Genomic DNA, 19,327 nt, shown 5'->3' on the forward strand with positions numbered 1-19,327 from the left:
CTAAATTCTATAATCAAACTCGGTCGCAATCACGCAATGAAATAAAAACACACACGGAACACTTAGTTCAAAAACAAAATGATTTGCTTTAATTGAAAAGAAGCTATTTGGTCCTTAACGAAGGAAAAAACAGGGAGAAAAGAAAGAAAAGCTAACAGAATCATCACACTTGACGGTAAAAATAGCAAGAAGATCGAATTATAACATTGATCTCAGAAAACTTCGCGTAAACAAAATCACCGGCCGCCGAAACCACAAAGCGGCTCTGAATGAAAACTCACCTACCGACTCTCCGCGATGATTCTTCATTCGCAGTTCAATTTAACATTTCAGTTTCGAAGACAAGGGCAATTTTGCTGTTTAAGATAAAGATTAAGCTCATAGAAATGTTTGAACTAACCGAAAGAATGCCAGGGATGCGATCCGCTGAATTTCAAATGACAATCCCGCTAAAATTTTTCATAATTAGACATAATTATGCGAATGTTTAGACAATCAACCAATCAAAATCACTACCCGGTTTTCGGGTAGTGAGTGACGTCACTGGACGGCATTAACGGCTGGTCGATTCAGACGTTGTTGAGAGGAGAAAACGACTCGAAGCAATCGGATGAATTTCAGGCTATTCAGCGTGCTCGTGGCCGGATCTTCAAAAAATCTTCAATCCTTTTGGACAATCCAGTTCAGTCGAATCAATCTAGCAATAAACTGCTTCTAAAAGTGAGTATTTAGCTGATTTACCTTTACTTTAGTCCGTTGTCAGCTGTTTTGTGCAATGAATTATTCATCATTGCTAATGTTTTATGTATTTTATTTAGTTCGCAGATGGCAAATCGACGCACGCAGTGTCTCGTTGAAGCAACGAAGCGTGGTTTCACGCTAAACATCGATCCAAGCGGGGAAAGAAACCGTTGCTTTTATCAGTGTTTGGCAGCGCATTTGGGGATGAAAGATGTGCAAGGACTAATCGACATGTTGGAGAACTACATGCTTAATCACCGACTGGTTCCCGTTAAAAATATAATATTCTGTTCTTGTTGTCATTGTTTCTGTACGAACACAAAAATATATTTAATGCTTTAAATTCTGGTGTTAAAACCTTAACCGTAATCAAGAGAAAGGATTTGAAAACGATACGGTTTCATCGTTCGTGTAGATAAGTTTTCTGATGGCTCGCATGGCTCGCATGGTTCGCTTGTATGACTCGCATGGCTCGCATGGCTCGCTGGCTCGCACTCTATCCAAACTCCTTCATCCGATTGCTTCTCGAAGTATTAAATCGGATGAAATTCAGGCTACCACATACCGTCCCGCTGATTGCCTTTTTTTATTGGATGTCGTTAAACAAATGGTTAAATAATAACTGACGAAGAAGCACTTGGTAAGCGTTTGTTGTTTAACGACATCCAATCAAAAAGAGGCAATCAGAGGGACGGTTTCTGTCTTTCATATATTCATAACTTCAGCATCATCCTTTCAAGGGTTTATAACGAACCAATTCAACGACCTGCTCCCAGTTGGTTTGTTGATTTAATTCGTTGGTTAATGATCGACAAACCCTAGCCCATGCCTTGGTCCCGCAGCGTGAATTTCAGGAAACGCTTACTACAACGCAGGCTACGTGAACAGGGTTCCACTGTAAACTGAATTGAATATTAAGAGCAGAGGGTCAATTTTCACTCGTAGCAGAACGTTTTATTTTCAGATTCATCTCAATGGTTTTGTTATTCCAATATTGATCTTATCCGTTCCGTGAAATCAAGAAACAAAACAAAGCACCTGCTTCAGATCATTTTTCACAGAGATTTGCATACAAAAACAGCTGACAAAAAGTTATAAAACCAAAGATCGCGTTTGAGCTGTCAGATATGGCTACACCGAATCAGCCTTTCCACGTGCTTGCAAACTCGCTTCGAGATCTCTTCAAAAGCTATGACCAGCTAGAAGAATCACTCAAGAGTCTCTCTAAGGATGTGTTTAAAATACGAGTGGATTCCCTAAGTGCTGCTGTAGATATCTCGGTATTTAGTGAAACCATGCGAATGAATCTAGTTTCCTACCTGAGAAGTGTTAGAGATATGTCCACAGCTATGGTCAACGAGGAGTTAAACGCCTGCAATTTTCAAGCGATTTGGGCAAAAACTGTCATGACCAAGAGTTTGAATTCGGATGTGAAAGAAGTGAATCCAGATCGAATGCTGGCAGCAGTGGAAAGCGTGATTGAATTACTACGAAGATGTGAAGAGAGTAAACAACAAGTCAGCGAGGATGATATGGAAAAACTGATCAAAGATGTATCAAAGGAAGCTAACAACATTATAAAGGACTTTATTATGGGTTTGCTCCAAAAGATAAAAGAAGAAATAAGCAAAGCTACCGATGACAGCAAGCTCCTAAAAAATTCCAGCGACTTAGAGAAGGAAGTCGAAGAAGTAAAACAAGCAGTCACCGCCGTCAAGAACTCGTGTCAAGAAAATCTTTCGGCATTGGACAAGATCATTTCCTCTATTAGTGAACTGTTGGCCAAAGAAAAGAACGAGGATGTATTGCGCCCTTTGAAGGCCAATGCCGAGATTGTCTTAAAAATTTGCGAAGATGAACTTTCCTCTGTCGCTGTCTGACTTGTGTCCATTCACACCTACCTTCGATCTTTCCACGCGCGTACGTGGAACCCTCGCGTGAGAAAAGAGACAGTCACTTAATTATCTGCGGATTGTTAGAGACTTGTTTTAAAAATGTAACACTAGTATAGGAAATTAATTGATAACGGTTTTTTGCCTTTCGTTATAATTTTTCTTATGTTCAGATTTCATAATTTTTTACGAGTGGAACTTTTTGTTTTGTATATTTTTGTATAATTTGTCTGATTTATAAAATGTAACCATTTTTCTTATTTAAATGTTATTTAATTTTGAGAGTATATAAATTTTTATATGACCCATTCATGTTTTTTAATTGATAAATTTGTTTTGTGTTTTATTGACTTAAGCAAATAAAAGCTAACAAATGGCAAAAAAGTGTTGAACGATGACAAGTTTTTAGTTCTGATGAAATGGACTTTCTTGTTAATGATTTGGAATGTTTAGTGGGATTTCCTAGAGGTTTGAAAAACAAGGAAACATTTGTAGGAGCTTTCAGGTTCTTTTATATTATAGTTCTGGTAAAGTAAACTTTAATTTTTATGTAACTTGATGGGAACAACAAATTGAGGAGCAGTATTTAGGATCAAGGTAGACTGTGAGCTGCAGTCTCTCTTTAGCTCGAAAATCTGTGAGCAAATGGTAAGCAAGTGCGATATGTGAGTACCCAAGTGGTGAAGAGAGAAGGCTTGCAGTGAACAATCAAGAAGACATTGAGAAGTATTTCTGGAATCAAGTGAACTTGGCAAAATTAAAATTTGGGAAACAAGGGGGAAGGGTTTGGGGGGCATTTCTAAGTTGCCCCTAAACTAAAAGAATTTTGTTCCCATTTTAATGTACATAAAACCATGCCTTGGACGCCAGTTTTTACGTCATCATTTTACCATCTATCATTTTACGTGACCATGAGCATGGAAAACAAGTTTTATTTCACAACTTTGTTGCTCATGGCTGTGGCCTTTGTGCAAAGACATATCAGCTGTGACAGACCCCAAAAGCATCTCATTGCAAACATCACACAAGAAATAGCCTTTGGTACCCAAGGAAATAAACCAGTTTTCACAAGAAAAGTTTTTCACATGGCCTCATTTTGAAAGTGAAGGTTTTTAGAACACCAACAAATGGCTCAGTGCGTACTATTGAGTTAAGGTTGTACACGGGAGGTTGCTAACCACGAAAGAAGCATAAGAGTTACACAAGCTTCTACAAGCCAAGTGTGGCTCATCCTCCCAAGTCCAACCATAACTCATACTGTACCTACATGCTCATGCGTTTACCATTATATTGTTTCAAAACATAAATGAGAAACTTTTAACTTTACTAACATTTTTCATTCATATTTATTGCATTTCCTCTACATTATTTAGTAGTTACACTATCAAGACATGAATTGGGCATAACATGTTTCCTAATAAATTACAATTTACTGTAATCCAATCGGAAAGAATGTTTTTTATGGAGTTCTAGTCCACAAAGCTCAGTCTTTCCTGGAGAGCACAACAACCACCGCGTTGAAAGATTAAAAACATAACTTTGCAGTAGGTCTTTCACTTTTTGTTTGTAATTTTGCAGTCTGAGTTTTTCATATGGTATCCCAGCTACAAACTCACTGCACTGCTTGAATATTCTTGGTAACCTAAAGGAGTGAAAAAAAAAACATATGTATGAAGGTGAACACAATCCCCAGATAAGTACAAGCCAATCTTTCAGGAACTGGACCAACAACTAAGGTGATCAGGTTCATGAAAAATTCTGACTAACCTCTTCAAACTTGTGAATCTGGCGAATGAAGAAATCTCCATACCGCCGCTCAACCTTGGTGTCAGCGATGTGAATCATGTCCTGAAATTAAGCAAGTCATCGTTGACTGTTTTATTATATATAATCATCAAGGACACTTAATGCAGCCAACATTAGGGTTGCACAATAGTGATGGCAAATAATTGGGCCATACATTGTGTATCTCTTGGCAAACCTTCATGCCAGCATGGCAGGCACTGAAGATGAAAGAAGAAGAGGAATTTAGGTTTTCGAGAATACAAGAGGTGCGCAAGAAAGAAAGAACAAAGTGAATATAAAAAACCTGCCAAACAATGACTCTGTTGTAAGCATTTCCTTCCAAACTTCCTTGCTCACCATATTATTTTCTCCATTCTCATTTTAACAAGTGCATGACACCCAGGGTACTGTCATCCAACCCTCTTGAAAATTCTGTATACTACCTGAGGTGCTTACGATTTGACAAAACATTTGGGAAATTCCGGATGGGAGGTAAATGGTAAGGTCGCTTTTTGGAAATTTCAACCGAAAATTGAGGAGTAAGTTTTGTGGTAGTCCATTCATTCCGACTGGTACAAAACAAACGGAAATGCTGCTTACCATTTACCAATTTCTCGGTTCCTTCTTGGTTCCAGACTCACTCTAAACAACTTCGCCCCTTTTTGGATTCAAATCGTAACAGATGTGGCAATTCTGTGGTAAACTGGTAAATCGTCGTCAAATGGTAAGCACCCCGCGATTATACAGTAATTTTCAATAAATAAGATATACAATCACTTTTCACCTGATCAATATAGAAGTCCACCTCAGAGGAAGACTGAAGTTCTCCCTCAAGAGCATCAGTTCCTTTGGTCCAGACAAGGTTTCTCTGTTTGTGCTGCAAAATATTAAAATAGATTCAGCCTACAGCTACAGTACACAACAGCAATTTAAATCAAATTTGCTATGGTGCTCATATATACTGGTCTAACCATGGCAAATTACATTTACCTTAAAACAGAGAAGTTGAGTCCTGAATTGGTTCTCATCCTAAAAGAAAAGCAGACGTAGTGTAAAAGAATGTGACCACATGAAATAAAAGCCACAACGTAGAACTGTTTTGGTACATGTTTATCCAAGTTTTATTGGCTATCTGCTTGGCCAGAGCAGCATTACTGGTGGCTAAACGACTGGTGTAGGATTGACAGTTTCTGTCACATCTAAGTGCAGTCACTGGTCTGCTTGCCAGCTATTCATAAAGAATGTCTTTACGTATAACCAGATTAACGAGGAGGTTTTGTGGTTTAACTAGATCTTTGACATTATTTATTAGATGCCCTCTCTTATTGTGACTTCCCACGCCTCTAAAAGTTTTCTAACTCACCATGTCTAGAAAAGCTGCTAGCTTGGCAATGGGCATTGTTGTGTACAGCTTCAAGTAACTGGGAATTAAAAAGGAAAACAATAATCAATAAATATTACTTAGATATATAGCCCAAATTGCTCTGACAAAGGGCTTTTAATGGTGTGTTCCTTTGGGGTGATCTGGATCAGGATCAGTGATCAGAGATCACTCCGATCATAGTAGATAAGTGAACTGATGAATCCCTGTCCAAAGTGTTTGATTTACCATGATCCTAGTGATCGCGGATTTCTTATCCTGATCCGGATTATCTCAAAGGAACACACCCTAGGTCCCATTAAGGTAGTTCACTAATTTTTTTTACTATATTCCCTAAAATAATAATAATTATAATTTTTGTGTGTTACTCCCCAACCATTGCAGCAAAGAAGTTCCCTTTGGAACAAACCACCTTCACTCATTGTGTAGGAGACTTAAGGGGGCTTATAGCTTTATACAAGTAAACTAGGTTTATCTGCATATTTATGCATGTTTTTCTAAAAAGGAAACAACTGACTTCAGCGGATTATTAGATTGTACACTAAAAAATGGAAAAATTAATAGTCCAGTTGAATGTGCACCTTCTAATGACTGGTATAAGAGATTGCTGTGAAACTTCATTCATGAAAACCTTCAGTTGCAGATTAAATGGTTCCTGAAAAAAAGGTAGCAGAAATTATAAACCGAATTATAAAAAAATATTGCAATCTAACTATGCAGGCTAGAGTTTTGCTTAATTTCATGACACAGCCCCTCTTAGAGCTTACTTGTATCAACTTACCCTGTTAAAATTAGCAGGTGGTGCATCAAAATTTGGAGGAACAGGAGAGATGAACTTTGGACAAGAATAGGAAAATGATTCTTCAAACATCTGCATATCTCTGTGGAATAAAGTAACACTAAATAAGAAATGAGTCTTAGGTTTAGGAAGAAGTGTGTGTTTGTTTTACAGAGCCACGATGTGCTACTGAGGTTCAAGTATGAGCAGAAATTAACAAGTGAATAAACATACCCTCGCTGCAGCCTCTGTAACCTGTCACCTAACTTCTCACGAAGCTGTGAATGAACGTTTTCGTCAATTCTCTGAAAGAAAAATTAACTTAATATTATTCTACATGATCAAAATTTACTCATTTTGTTTACCAAAATAACAAATAATCATTGTTGTCAGTACACACCAACATTATCATAACTACTGTAACAGAAACAAATAATGAGTCAGAAAGGGTATTTATCTGTGGAGACTCTAGCCTGAGAAAACACTTGACATTTTGCAATGACACTACTCGGCAGAAGTTCCATACTGATGTCGTGTCACTACTTCTGGGTAGTGCTTTTGATTGGTTGAAGCAAATTTCTCTTGAGATATGACCAATCAGAAGTACTACAATGACCCAGATCTGGGTAGTGACATATCATTAGTATGAAGTTTCTGCAGCTGTTCCTCAGACGTCATCTTTCAAGGAAACTAGTAGGCTATTGCGAAATGTCTTCAGTTTTCTAAGCAGACTGACGTTTACCTATGTGTTAAGACAAAGTGTAAAAAAGAAAACAATGTCTCACATAGAATGAACAATCGCTTGACTTTGAATTTCTGGAGCCACAGGCAAGTGCAAGATGGCATAATCGAAAGAGTACTTATGTCACTAACTAGCCCTAGGTAACCACCTCTCATACTTGAGAGGGGGAGAGGGGTTCTTTGAATTTTCGCACAATGCAGGTGTGCTGCTAAGACCCTGGAACCCTTAATGCTTAGCCTTATATAAATACCAGACCGTGATTGCAGTAGTAGTGAAGGGTGCAAAATTATGAGTATTAGGGCTTCAGCTTATTGTCATCCTCTTGAACTTTCATAACCATCATTTTACAAAAGAGCAGACACTGAAGATAGAAATTAGTCATGACATACCTGTGGACATAATGTCAGACAAATGGCCAACAGAGTATACATCTGGTCATTTTTCTTCATGATCTGACATAAAAAAATGACTGATCACTGACGTGAACCCATAACATCAAAACTAAATTAATAATAATTTATTCATTCTTTATTTGTTTCAAAATATATATTTTTAATTAATCATTTCTTTATTATGACTACCAACAAGAATAATTTGATTAAAAATCAAGACACCTAAATTTTGTTTGTGAGAGGAAAGGTGCAACTTTAGATTCCTTGTGGTGTGGTACTTATCACCTACATCATGCTAAAAGAAAAAGAGAGTGTTCTGTCCCTGACAATTTGGTCACAATTTGTAGCCAGGTCATTGATGATCTCATACTCAAGTGTAGTGGTGGCCTATAGCTACAAATGACCATACTAGTCTAAGAATATCATTATTGTAAACAATTCTCACAGCCTGTAATTCTCTACCTGTTCATATTGGTAGGACTTGGTTTGGAACATGTTCTTGGTTCTTTGAATATACAACAGTATATTGGAGAAACTGCGAATAGCATCCTGAAATTCAACAATACAAAATAAATTTATGCATCTTAAAATTTTTGTATGACTGGCCACTGTTGTCTTACATTAACAGCCATAAAAAATGACTGTTAAGGGCAACCTTACTGTCACTTTATGGAATTGAAAGGTTTTAAGAACTATTAGTACAGTTTAAATCAGAGAATTTTTGTTGACCTTAAGAAAGAAATGTAATGTGAAGTTGGGTAAAGGGAATAACAGTGTTCTACACGTGTATACTCCAACAAGATGCAATTCATTTTCAAATACTCCAGAGTAAGAGTATGCAGTCTGCTTTCACTTTTTCATGCTAACCTGGTACCTTTTCATCATGAGATAAGCAAATCCCACATAGTAGTAGGTGGTGATCTGACAGGCAGGGACTCGAGAATACAAACTCTAAAAGGAGAACAGTGAACATGAAATTAAGTCACAAGCAATGAGGTGGTACTGCAAGTAGACTGCAAAACAGCTGTCTTTTCAATTTTTTTTAGGACAAGGAGCTCCAGCGTCAGTCTTTGGTGGTTGGAGCAAGAGAAGAAAAAACAAATGTCAGTTTTTGTATTTCTCCCCAGTCTTGCTCTCTTTTTTTATCCCTGCACCTTTCATTTGACCACTTGCGCATTCTTAGCCTAAATAAGTATACAGACTCAGCGTGCAAAGACAGTGGTGTCTGATAGCCCGGGGCTAGTGGATTTTGCTATCGGGCTAGTAAATTCTGTTTTTAACTTGCCCGATGGGCAAGTGATATTTTTTTAGAAATTTGAATAACAGAAGAACTGTAATCAATCCTGCTCATCAAATTTTTTTCGGGCTGATTGAAATGACTTTTGGGCTAGTACATGCTAGCTACAGCTTGCCCAAATGGCAAGCTGTAAAACTGACTTTCTTTGCACCCTGCAAACTGCTTTTCAGCCTATAAAGCAAGCAAGAAGTAACTAAATAACACCACAACACTTAAATCAGTAATGTTAATCAAAATGGCCGTATTGACAGTTACCAGGTGCTTACCGGTAAGTAACCCACCTTTTTATTAAGTTCTACATTCTCTAGAACTTTGATTGCTTGGAAGTAATCTCCAAGAAGCGAGTGTAGCCGTAAGAGACCAATCAAACTGAAGTAACCCAGCATCTTGTAGAGAGGCTGAATTCCAAACTCGCCTGCCACTGTATCAGGATGACCACCTTGGTTGTATACCTCCAGCTACAAAAATTAATGAGAGGTGATAATCACATTATATTTCTACTGATGGTGGATTTTGTACATGCATTGTAGATTTTCTAAAGGTTCCCCAGTGAAGTTGACAGCATTATGATGACATTAAGTTAACATAGAGATTTTGCACAATGTAAAGTCTAGTTGTTTTGCTGTGGGTAAATCTGTTCTCAGGTTAAAACAGGAATTCATTTTCCTCCTATGACATAAACACTTTATTTTACGTGGTAAATATGCTTAGCCATATGGCTAGTTTACAGATTAATCCACTGGTAAAATAAAGGCAGACGTTAAAATACAAAATTTTAAAAATAATTAGGGCCATTAAACAAAGGAAATTCTGGATCAAACTGGGTTGTTTACTGCTTAAACCTGAGAACATATTTTACCTACAACAGTCTCACTGCAAAGTGAAATGCCAAATTCCAGCAAAGATTTAGAAACACATGTACATATAGCATGCATGCAAGAGGTAGAGATAAGTTTTTGACCACTGTACCATTTCCATTGTCTACATGTTGAATACTTTCATAGACAATAACTCTTCACCAATTTGTGAGCAAGAATTTCCATTTAGTGTATGTACATAATTGTTATAAATATATATACGTCAAATCTGAAAAGGTTGGTGTTTCAAGCCTTGATCAGCTTAGCCACATGCTTCTGTATACCCAGTATAAAACATGACAACTTCCAGTGGAGCAGCTTCACATCCAACAGAAGTAGAAAAAGTTTTTGCACTAGATTTATACTTCTAGGGGACAGTCTACGTGAAAATAAACAAAAGAGGAGAACCCATTTACCTTCATCAAATTTGGTTTTAGACATGATTGGTAGGTAAAAAAAACCTTTTTGACACATAATTCTAATGGTAGTCATACTCGTGATGTTATGGTTGTCTAATTTGCTTGATGAAGTGTATGATTACTAACCAATCTGGTCTTGACTCAAACCTATAACATTAGTACTTACAGGTATTTACTGATTAGTAACAATATAAAATGATGATAATCACCTGGTAATTGATCCTGGACTTCTCTACTAATGAATACAATACATTCAACACACTGTGAACATTCCAGATCTGAAAGAAAGAAGCTAAATGATAAGGACCACAGTAGAGGAGCTACATGTACATTGTACATAGGGATGTACTGACACTGTATGCAGGAAAAAGTGTTAAACATCGCCTTTTACACATGGAGTCATTTACCACTTCCTCTTTAAGTGTTGAAAGTCTGTGGTTAAAGGAGCTGTGTCACGAAATTCAGCCAAATCAGGTTATTGCAAAATGCCCGTTAAATTAAAAGAAACATAAAAATAACCGCTTAAAACATTAAAGGAAGGTTAAAATAAAACAGCAGATACAACAGATGCCACAGATGGGCAAAACTGAAGAAGATTGCAACGGATTGAAATGAGGGTTTTTGAAAACTGTTCAGCCCAACAGTTTTTCAAAGTTGAACTCTGCTGTTTGCAACTTCAAAAATAATGCTCAGGCGACATATTAGTTTGTCTCAAATCTCTGATTTTGTCATTTCCACGTAATTTCCTTGCTTACTTTAAGTTCCATACTCATTGAGGGTGAGTAACTGGCAAAATTAAACGAAATGAATTGGACTGCTGTGACACAGCCCCTTTAAAGACGATGCCCAAAAACTCCAATAGGATAAGCCATCTTTTTGTTGTAGTTGTTGTTTATGTTTTTTTGCTGTTGTTTGTTGGTTTGGTTTTTTTTTTACCTTGGTGTTGGCTCGGAGTGTTCCAACTTCATCTTCTCCTTTTTTTAGGAGCTTTGATCGATATTGACTGAATGCCTGGAACTAAAATGGTAAGACATAGTACTCAAATTATGGCACCGAGAAATTGCTGACAGTACAAATATATGTAAAAAGTAATAAATTGAATAAAATCCCATTTTTGTCTACAAGTGCTACAAAACAGAGGGAAGCTACACAAATACTGCAAAGCCATCTCAAAACAAAGACTTGTTTGACCCCTAACAATAAATTACATTAACAACTAGACCATGTGGTATGGCAAATGGAGGCCTGGGATATCAGGGAGCCTCTGGTGTGACCAGCAGCACCCGTGAGATGGTAAACTGAGCTGATGGCTCTGGTAATTCCCACAACCAAGCCATGGCTTCCACAGAGGATTACACACTATGTAAAATAAGGATTACAGCGTGACTAGTGTACCCGGGGCCACTTAGACAAAGTTGACCGATCAGATTACAGAAAAACAACAATTTTGCTACCAGTTCATTAAATTACATTCCTGTTTGTTGAAAATCTTTTGAATAAAAGACTATTCTTTCAAAGGCTAACCTGATAAATAAACTCATCAATAATGTCCCACAGCCACTGATTTGGGAGACTAAGGGGAACTGGCTCATCTGTGTCTGAAAAAAAAAGATAAAATATATTTTTCTCTCATCATCCCATCAGCCAAGTAACAAGGCCCTCTCCATTCAGCTCAATATTTTAGAGATAAAATTCTTTGGTTAGAAATCAGCAAATAAAAGAGACCATTTCAAATCAGTCTGACTGGAATATTTGGGACCTCCTTTTAAGGTGGTCCACTTTGACTGGTCTGGTCATTTTGGGCAGTTGCACCGAAATATCCCTTTCCATTCGACAAAACTGTTGTTTCAATCTGAGCAACCAGAACGTTCCATTCCACTGGGCACGTGAAATTTCCAAAATTTCAGACAAGACTTTTTGTTGAATGGAAAGTGGCCCATAAATTATTATCTTAACACCCAGATGTTCTGTGAAAATGTATGTAGCATGGCTTTTTGTCAATTACTGGAAAATAAAAGTGATACCACCTTTGCAGTATTTGTGCCAGTTCTAACTAGATGATAATACTGGGCTTTTTGTAACAACCAGGCTTAAGACAAAAGCACAAATAAAAGTAAAGTGATTCCAGACAAAACTAGAAATAAAAGTAGAGGAATTCTTTTTTGTGATTCTTGGGACAAACAATTATCCCTTGAGAAATTGTAAACAAAACTTATGCAAAATTTTTCAGGGAAGACAAATAGCAGGTTGGGGAACATGAAAGTAGTAGATCATGCATGTAGTTACTGACAAGTTGACCAACTGACAAAACTTACTCAGTATATAGTTGAACAAGTCACAGTAGTTAAAATATGATTCAAAGCGATGTTCCAGTGTAGGCTGAAATAAAAAAATGGCATTTTTTGGTTAGTTTGTTACCATCATTCCAACTTAACTGAAAAGCCCAATGGGTAGGCTCAATTATATATTAAGCATAAATTTATGTAATCAAGAACATTTTAAATGCACACTGTACTAGGTCTTTAGAAGGGAGCTGGAGCGAGCTCTGCTGGGTACACTGTACATTACCCATTTGCTCCTGGCATGAATTTTGCCCAAAATCATGTTTTGAAGCTACAATAGCAAGGCTGTTTTCTGGTCACAATCTAGCTACTTACCACAAAGCTGTTCACAAGTTATACACGTCATGGCCTTCTGATCCAGATGTAATATACAAGACTAGTGTGCAAAGTTGGGGCATGCATGGAAAGCAAAATTTTGAGAGAGTTTTGGGGTTTAAAAGTGACACAGCAGTCTTGACTTTTACTTTTCGCTTTCTCTCCTCCCCTCTCCTTTCGCTTCTAGTGCCTCTTTTTTTTTTTCTGCTGCTAAGCATTTAGTAAGCTTCATTTTGGTGCGAAAAGTCTTTTGGAAAGCTTTTAGGATCTTTGGATTAGATAAAAGGAAAGGTAGGTGGGTAGTGGAAAAAGATTTTCAAAGGAGTTTTCAGGTCAACATTACATGGTTTTTTGCCTTTTTCTCCGGCCTCCTTGAAACGTGTTCATTCTGGTATGGTTTGTAAGATCTTTTTACCCTGCACACATTAGCTGATAAAGTTGTCATTGATCGTTAAAACTAATGATGTCACAAGCGGTGGAAGGGACATGGATCTGCACGGGAACAGGGTGATCTAGTGATTAGTACCTCAGGCACATTTACTAGATTATTAGCAAAGGCATTCATTACCTTCAGCTTGTTGTAGATATGTCTGTAGTATAATTCTTTGTAAAGAATTAAGAACACAGGGTCTGGTATGAAAATAATAATCATTATTTCAGTTAAATTGAAAGTAAATATTTCTAATTTCAAACCAAACACACTACGCAGTATAAAACTATAGCTGAAAACTGCAAAATACAAGAAGACAGTGCAAAATCACAAAGACAGAACTGGATTAAACTTAATCAAGTTTGACTGTTAAAAGAGTGAAGTTTACCTCCATCCACAATAGAGGCAACATATTCAGAATCAGGCCATGGAGACTTTTCATAATGCCTTTCAGTTAATTTGTTGAAGCTGCATTGATTAAATTGAAAAGCAAAGTAATAAAAGCAATGAGCAATCAGGATATTTCTGACACAGAAGGATCAACAGGGGAGGAAGATAGACTGACTAAACCACAAATGAACTGAATGAGAATGAGCTGGGCTGTTTTTACTATCATGACACTTAATCACCAGAGGCTTCATAGAAGGGAGGCTTTATAACCATTATTCAGCATAAAACAATTTTTTAATGTTGGGGCAAATCATCACTTCAAACTTTAATGTGCGTAAATCAAAACAGTTAAAATCAGACTGGGGACTGCATAAGTGAAATGTATCAAAGCCAACTCCAAGTTTTAACAGTTTTGGTCATCATGGTGAGTAGAACACAAATTTGGTGACTAAAATTGAAGTGAAAGTTGCCAAATTGGTGAAAATGCAACCAAGCATTTAATTTTGACTTTGGACAAACTCAATCTAGCCAAACCATGGCAATCTGCAGTTTCTCCCTACACCAAGGCAAGACAGAAAGCCAAAAAAATCTAGAACAGCGACTTATCCTTCGAATCAGTGTTCTAAATCTTAATGTAATCAATGAATGCTTTCATTCAACCAATCTATCTATGTTTTTATGTTACATGTACTATGTTCACACTGACAGCATTGCTCCACCATTCGATATATAATCCACACATAACCAACCATCCCTTGATTCACTCTGACAAAGGGTTTGCACTGTATTATATAAAACATCAGGGCCGGGTTGTTCGAAGCTGGGTTAAGATAACCCAGGGTTAGTGCGAAATTTGATCTCGAATATGAGAGCTTAAAAAGCAAATTCAGTTTAATTCTCTTTATCTACAATTTCATGATTGGATACTCTAAAAAGAATAGAGAAAATTATCCGAGAAAGTGTTTTTGATAAAAAGAAAAAGAAACCCGCATTAATATTTAACCTCAGGTTAGCGCTAACAGGCATTCGAACAACTGGGCCCAGTTTTTTAATCTTGTTACTGTGGTTATTGACTTAATCTGATAAAACCAAAATTTTTGTACAGGTCTTGTCAGTTTGATTCAGTTACATGTACGTTTCTTATACATGAACTATCCTGTCATCCCTATTGTACGGTGGCCCAGAAGGGTCACACATGCAAATTAAAAATGTTGCTGCAAACTAAAAAATTTTACCTGCAAATTAAAAATAGGACATGCAAATTAAAAATTGTACATGCAAACTAAAAATATTACAAACATGAAACATGAGTGGGCCAACGGCTGTAAGGCCAGGTTGCGCGGCTCGAACCAGGTCCTCATGACTCATACTGCGCACCCCGGACTTTTAATTTGTAATTTGCATCGATATGTTTTCTATTTTCAATTTGCAGCACAATTTTTAGTTTGCATGTACTATATTTAATTTGCAGGTAATATTTTTAGTTTGCATGTACAATTTTTAATTTGCATGTACTATTTTTAATTTGCAGCAACATTTTTAATTTGCATGTGTGACCCTTCTGGGCCACCGTACTATTGTGATCACAATACATAAAAGGGGGCGAAAGGTTTATTAGAGGGTGGCGGGGCTTTTATAGGTTTTCATGCCAGTTGTATCACTTACCCTGTTTCATAAATGGATTGAATTTCATAAACATTCTGGTGAAAACAAAATATTAAAATATGAGTTGTGTGTGATAATTTTTCTGTAAATATGCAGCCGCGGTGAGTAACTTAATGGGCAAGCACAAACACTGCAGTTGTAACTGAAATGACTTTTTTAACAATAAGAGCCTAAGTTAATTGTTGATTGATAAACAGTCCATGTTTTAAAGCAGACATAGAGGATATTACTTGGCCACACAGAAATATAAAATTTATCTTCTAGTAACGAAAAATAAATGTTCAACACAAGAAGAGAAATTTTGTATCTCCAAGCACCCATTTAATGTTCTATTTACCATATAAAAACCATTGAAATCCCGTGAATCCATTTCACTTTTAAAATACTGTAAAATTCCGAAAATAAGCTCCGGAGCTTACATTTTTCAAAGGCCCTTTTGAGGGGCTTATTTTTGGAGGGGCTTATATTTGGAGGGGCTTGTATATGGAGGGAACTTTGAATTTCAAAATCAATTGGGCTAGCCTTATAGTTGGAAGGAAATTTACTGTTTTTGCTTTGTTTTACTTTGTATTAATTATGAGGGCAATTTCCAAGTACAAGTCCCCGGGGGGCTTATTTTTGGAGGGGCGATTTAACGGAGAGTTTTTTGCATTACAAGTTTGGGGGGCTTCTATTTGGAGGGGCTTATACATGGAAGGGATTAATTTCGGAATTTTATGGTATTTCTTTACTGTAAAAGGCCAATTTATTTAGCCAGTGTACACCTGTCAAGCAGGGTATGTTTTATTACATGTATGTAGCCCTAGCAATGGCGTTTGGTGGTGTACAATATACATTGTATAATTTGTTTTGTGAAATGAATTAAGGTAAGGTCAGTCTTTTTATAAATTTACCATGAAGTAAACCTTTTGTATCTGATAATTACATGTACCTGCTCAGTGACATGTTGGTGAAAGAAATGAATGAATCGCCTGATCTCTTCAGGAACACTGTACGTATAAGTGGGCGTTTCTGGAGTAGTATCATACATCTGACCTGAAAACAAAAGAGGTTTACAAAATGAACTTCACAATCATTAAATTAAAAAAAAAAATTGGCGAATAGAGAAGAGGCTGTCACATTCTGCAGCTTTATAAATGCCACTTAGAGGTTTGCTAAATCTCTGTCTGTAAGTACTCTAAACAGACAACAATTAATATGGCATTAATCAATGTCTGCTATCAACCCACAATTACAGCTTCAATTGTCGGGTAGTTATTTTGCAATACAAGTTTTGGAGAATACGAGACAACATTTTTGTCACAATTGGCTATTAATGTTTTCATTACTTTTGCCGGTCAGAAACCTGCCATTAAAGTGTATATGACACAAATTTCTTTATTTGTCTTTTTTAATTCTTAAAATATGTAAAATATGTACATGTATCCAAGATTTCAAACAAATAACAGAGAAAAAAATTCTGATAAGCTGTGTGACACTTTAAAAAGTAAGTACGAGAATGTTCAATTAAAAAATTAAAGTAATGATGAAGGAAAGTACTGAGACAACATTTTGGCAAGCACCTTCGAAGCATCGAGAAGAACTTGCCGGGTTTCCCTGTTGTGGAACATTGTAACATGGCTGGTCACTCAATCAACAATGCTCTTGTTCACGGAATTATGCTCAACAGGGAAAACACACAAAGGAAGCACCTTGAGATGCGCCTGACTGTTCAACTTGGAACCAGTCATCTGTGCGGCTTGTCTTTAACTTGCATTTCCTCTAAGCCACGCAGACTACAAATTTTATTGAGTGTTCATTTTTTCTTTCATGGCGTACGCAAACCTTGCAAGGACTAACGTACTTGTAACTCTGCTGTTGAAGGGTCAGGCCCGAAACATTTGGAAAGAAACTCCAACTACAACCCCACACTTTTGTTCATCATTACCACCGAGGGTGTTAATTGGGCATCAGAGATCAGAGAATTCTCTGTTAACTACGCAGAATTCCCTGGCAAATGTTCAGTAACCTCTGACTATTTCTTTTATTCAGCAATGGGGCCTCTATCACAATATTCTCCTTTAATGTTACACCTTTCTCCTGCTACTAGAATTCTTAGTGAAAACGATGTAATATTTTTTTAATGAACATTATCCAAGATTTCAACTTGTCAAAAATCTTGTAAAACCTTTTTTTTGTCTTTAAAACACACAAATTTGCCTTTAAAAATGTCAGTCAATTTGGGCGGCCAAATTTATAAGTATAATGTAGAATGATTTGCAAGAATGTCAAGAATGTATCTGATAATTTAAAAGATGGTGGCAACTTATTACAAAGGATTGTTGTTGTCGATAACTCCCCAATCATGTGGCTATACCTTTGTTACAGTCTGATAAATGGCTTAGGCCTGGTCCAGATGCCACTCCACTCATGTGCCGAACCTAACTGACGAATTAAGTGCGGCAAAAGAGCGGCATTTGAATCAGTTTGGTATGGCAGTTTTAGTTTGGTGCGGCAAAAGCGTTAAGTTCGACAGAGTCTGTCAAACTTTTGTCGAACTTAACTTAGGTTTGACACACGGTACGCCGTCTGAATCAGATGTCGCGCCAGTGTCACTCCAAAGTCGACCTTATTCAGTTAGGTTCAGCACATGAAAAGTACGGCGTCTGAACCAGGCCTTAATTCCACAAAACACAAAGCAATATAATGACCAGGGCTGAACAAATCAACTGATGTCACATGATGTCATCAACCTTTCTTTGATCCTTTACTCGTGCCCAGTCTCTGGGACATTTGTGAAGGGGAAAAAGCAGTTTTCTGATCGCCAAAATTCATAAAAATTTTTTGGGAGACACATTTAAAACGGTTAGAATTGTTAATTACACTAATTTCAAGACAAAAATCAGTTTACGTTTTAAAAAAATTCGTGTCATATACACTTCTAGTATTAAAAAAGCTTTATTTTCTTTACCATGAATCGGAGGTTCATATTCTCCACCATATGGAGCCCCATCACGCACACTATACTAAAAAAAAGAAAAGGAAAACGTTGAAGAAGAGAAAGAAAATTACGAGCAGTTGGATAATACAAATAAAAAGACTCATTTTACTTCCATTCCAATTGAAATCAAAATAAGTCATATCTTACCATTTATCAAGAGATTTCACATTTAAAATATTATTCCATGTTTTTATTTAAGAGCTTACCTCTCCGTCTCCGTACTCTTCGTGATCGTACATCACAAATACCTTGCCAAAAAAATATATATTAAGCTTACACAAAACTCAAAGTCCTCGTGTCTCTCACAGTGGCTTGGTTACCTGGCCTTTGGAGAAGCGCAATACGTTGAATAAGGAACACGAAAAGTATCCTGAATCGTTTGGGGGCGGACCTAAATCATGTATGAGAACCGCTAAAATTTAAAATTGGGCCTGATCTCAGGTTAGGGCGAACCGAAATAGACGACAAGACTCGTGAAATTCGACGGAACTTTTGCTCGCGGTGCAAGGGTTTTTGAACGACATTCGTCAAGCATTCACGCCAACAACAAAATCGAACCTCTCACAGCCCCTTAGATGGCCGCCTTTATTTATTAACTTTTCAAGAATAGGGTACTAAAATTTACATAATACATAGAAAGGGTATTTTAAGTGTTGTTTTTACTCTAGATCAGGTATTTATTTAGGTATGTATTTAGTAACAAAGCGTCCTTTTTAACAGTGCGAATGGTGCGGAAATTTGGCCCTCAAATTCAGCAACTTTAAGACTAAATTTCCCAGATTTCCGTCGTCTTTTTTGAAACATGGGTATGACGTCATAGAAAGTCGGGAGCCTGAGGAGGTAGCGGAACTAATTGGACAGCCGATAAGGTAATTTCTTCAAAGCTCGTAGAATATCCTATCCTATTGCTGTGGATAATCA

The 19,327-nt window shown here is 37.0% G+C and overlaps 2 protein-coding genes across 3 annotated transcripts; one reads left to right on the top strand and one right to left on the bottom strand.

Annotated features, from left to right (window-relative positions):
- Nucleotides 1-1,577: 1,577 nt before the first annotated feature.
- Nucleotides 1,578-3,017, top strand: LOC140941167 (uncharacterized). The gene has a single exon (XM_073390142.1). It carries the CDS (start codon nucleotides 1,869-1,871, stop codon nucleotides 2,619-2,621), a length of 753 nt encoding a protein of 250 aa, XP_073246243.1. The 5' UTR covers nucleotides 1,578-1,868; the 3' UTR covers nucleotides 2,622-3,017.
- Nucleotides 3,018-3,962: 945 nt separating this feature from the next.
- Nucleotides 3,963-18,683, bottom strand: LOC140940261 (eukaryotic translation initiation factor 3 subunit L-like). 2 transcript variants are annotated; one of them, XM_073389163.1, is made up of 22 exons: nucleotides 18,613-18,683; nucleotides 18,377-18,431; nucleotides 16,358-16,461; nucleotides 15,427-15,461; nucleotides 13,760-13,839; nucleotides 13,510-13,571; nucleotides 12,600-12,663; nucleotides 11,809-11,882; nucleotides 11,221-11,301; nucleotides 10,494-10,562; nucleotides 9,290-9,466; nucleotides 8,579-8,662; nucleotides 8,174-8,260; nucleotides 7,709-7,771; nucleotides 6,812-6,882; nucleotides 6,581-6,680; nucleotides 6,381-6,454; nucleotides 5,782-5,839; nucleotides 5,409-5,447; nucleotides 5,203-5,295; nucleotides 4,401-4,481; nucleotides 3,963-4,275 (listed from the first exon to the last, which is right to left on the bottom strand). In XM_073389163.1, exons 1-22 carry the CDS (start codon nucleotides 18,643-18,645, stop codon nucleotides 4,246-4,248), a joined length of 1,614 nt encoding a protein of 537 aa, XP_073245264.1. In that variant the 5' UTR covers nucleotides 18,646-18,683; the 3' UTR covers nucleotides 3,963-4,245. The 2 variants fall into 2 exon arrangements, with proteins under 2 accessions (XP_073245264.1, XP_073245265.1); XM_073389164.1 differs by lacking the exon at nucleotides 11,221-11,301.
- Nucleotides 18,684-19,327: the final 644 nt, after the last annotated feature.

The sequence above is a fragment of the Porites lutea genome, chromosome 6 (genome assembly GCF_958299795.1).
Source record: "Porites lutea chromosome 6, jaPorLute2.1, whole genome shotgun sequence".
Lineage (NCBI taxonomy): Eukaryota > Metazoa > Cnidaria > Anthozoa > Scleractinia > Poritidae > Porites > Porites lutea.

Excerpts from the sequence above, each read along its gene's own strand:
- LOC140940261 (XM_073389163.1), bottom strand. The coding sequence starts at position 18,645 with ATGTACGATCACGAAGAGTACGGAGACGGAGAG. Across the intron at positions 12,664-13,509 it reads ATATCTACAACAAGCTGAAG|CCTACACTGGAACATCGCTT; the intron begins GTAATGAATGCC and ends TTTTTATTTCAG. Across the intron at positions 6,455-6,580 it reads CACCTGCTAATTTTAACAGG|GAACCATTTAATCTGCAACT; the intron begins GTAAGTTGATAC and ends CCTTTTTTTCAG.
- LOC140941167 (XM_073390142.1), top strand. The coding sequence starts at position 1,869 with ATGGCTACACCGAATCAGCCTTTCCACGTGCTTGCAAACTCGCTTCGA.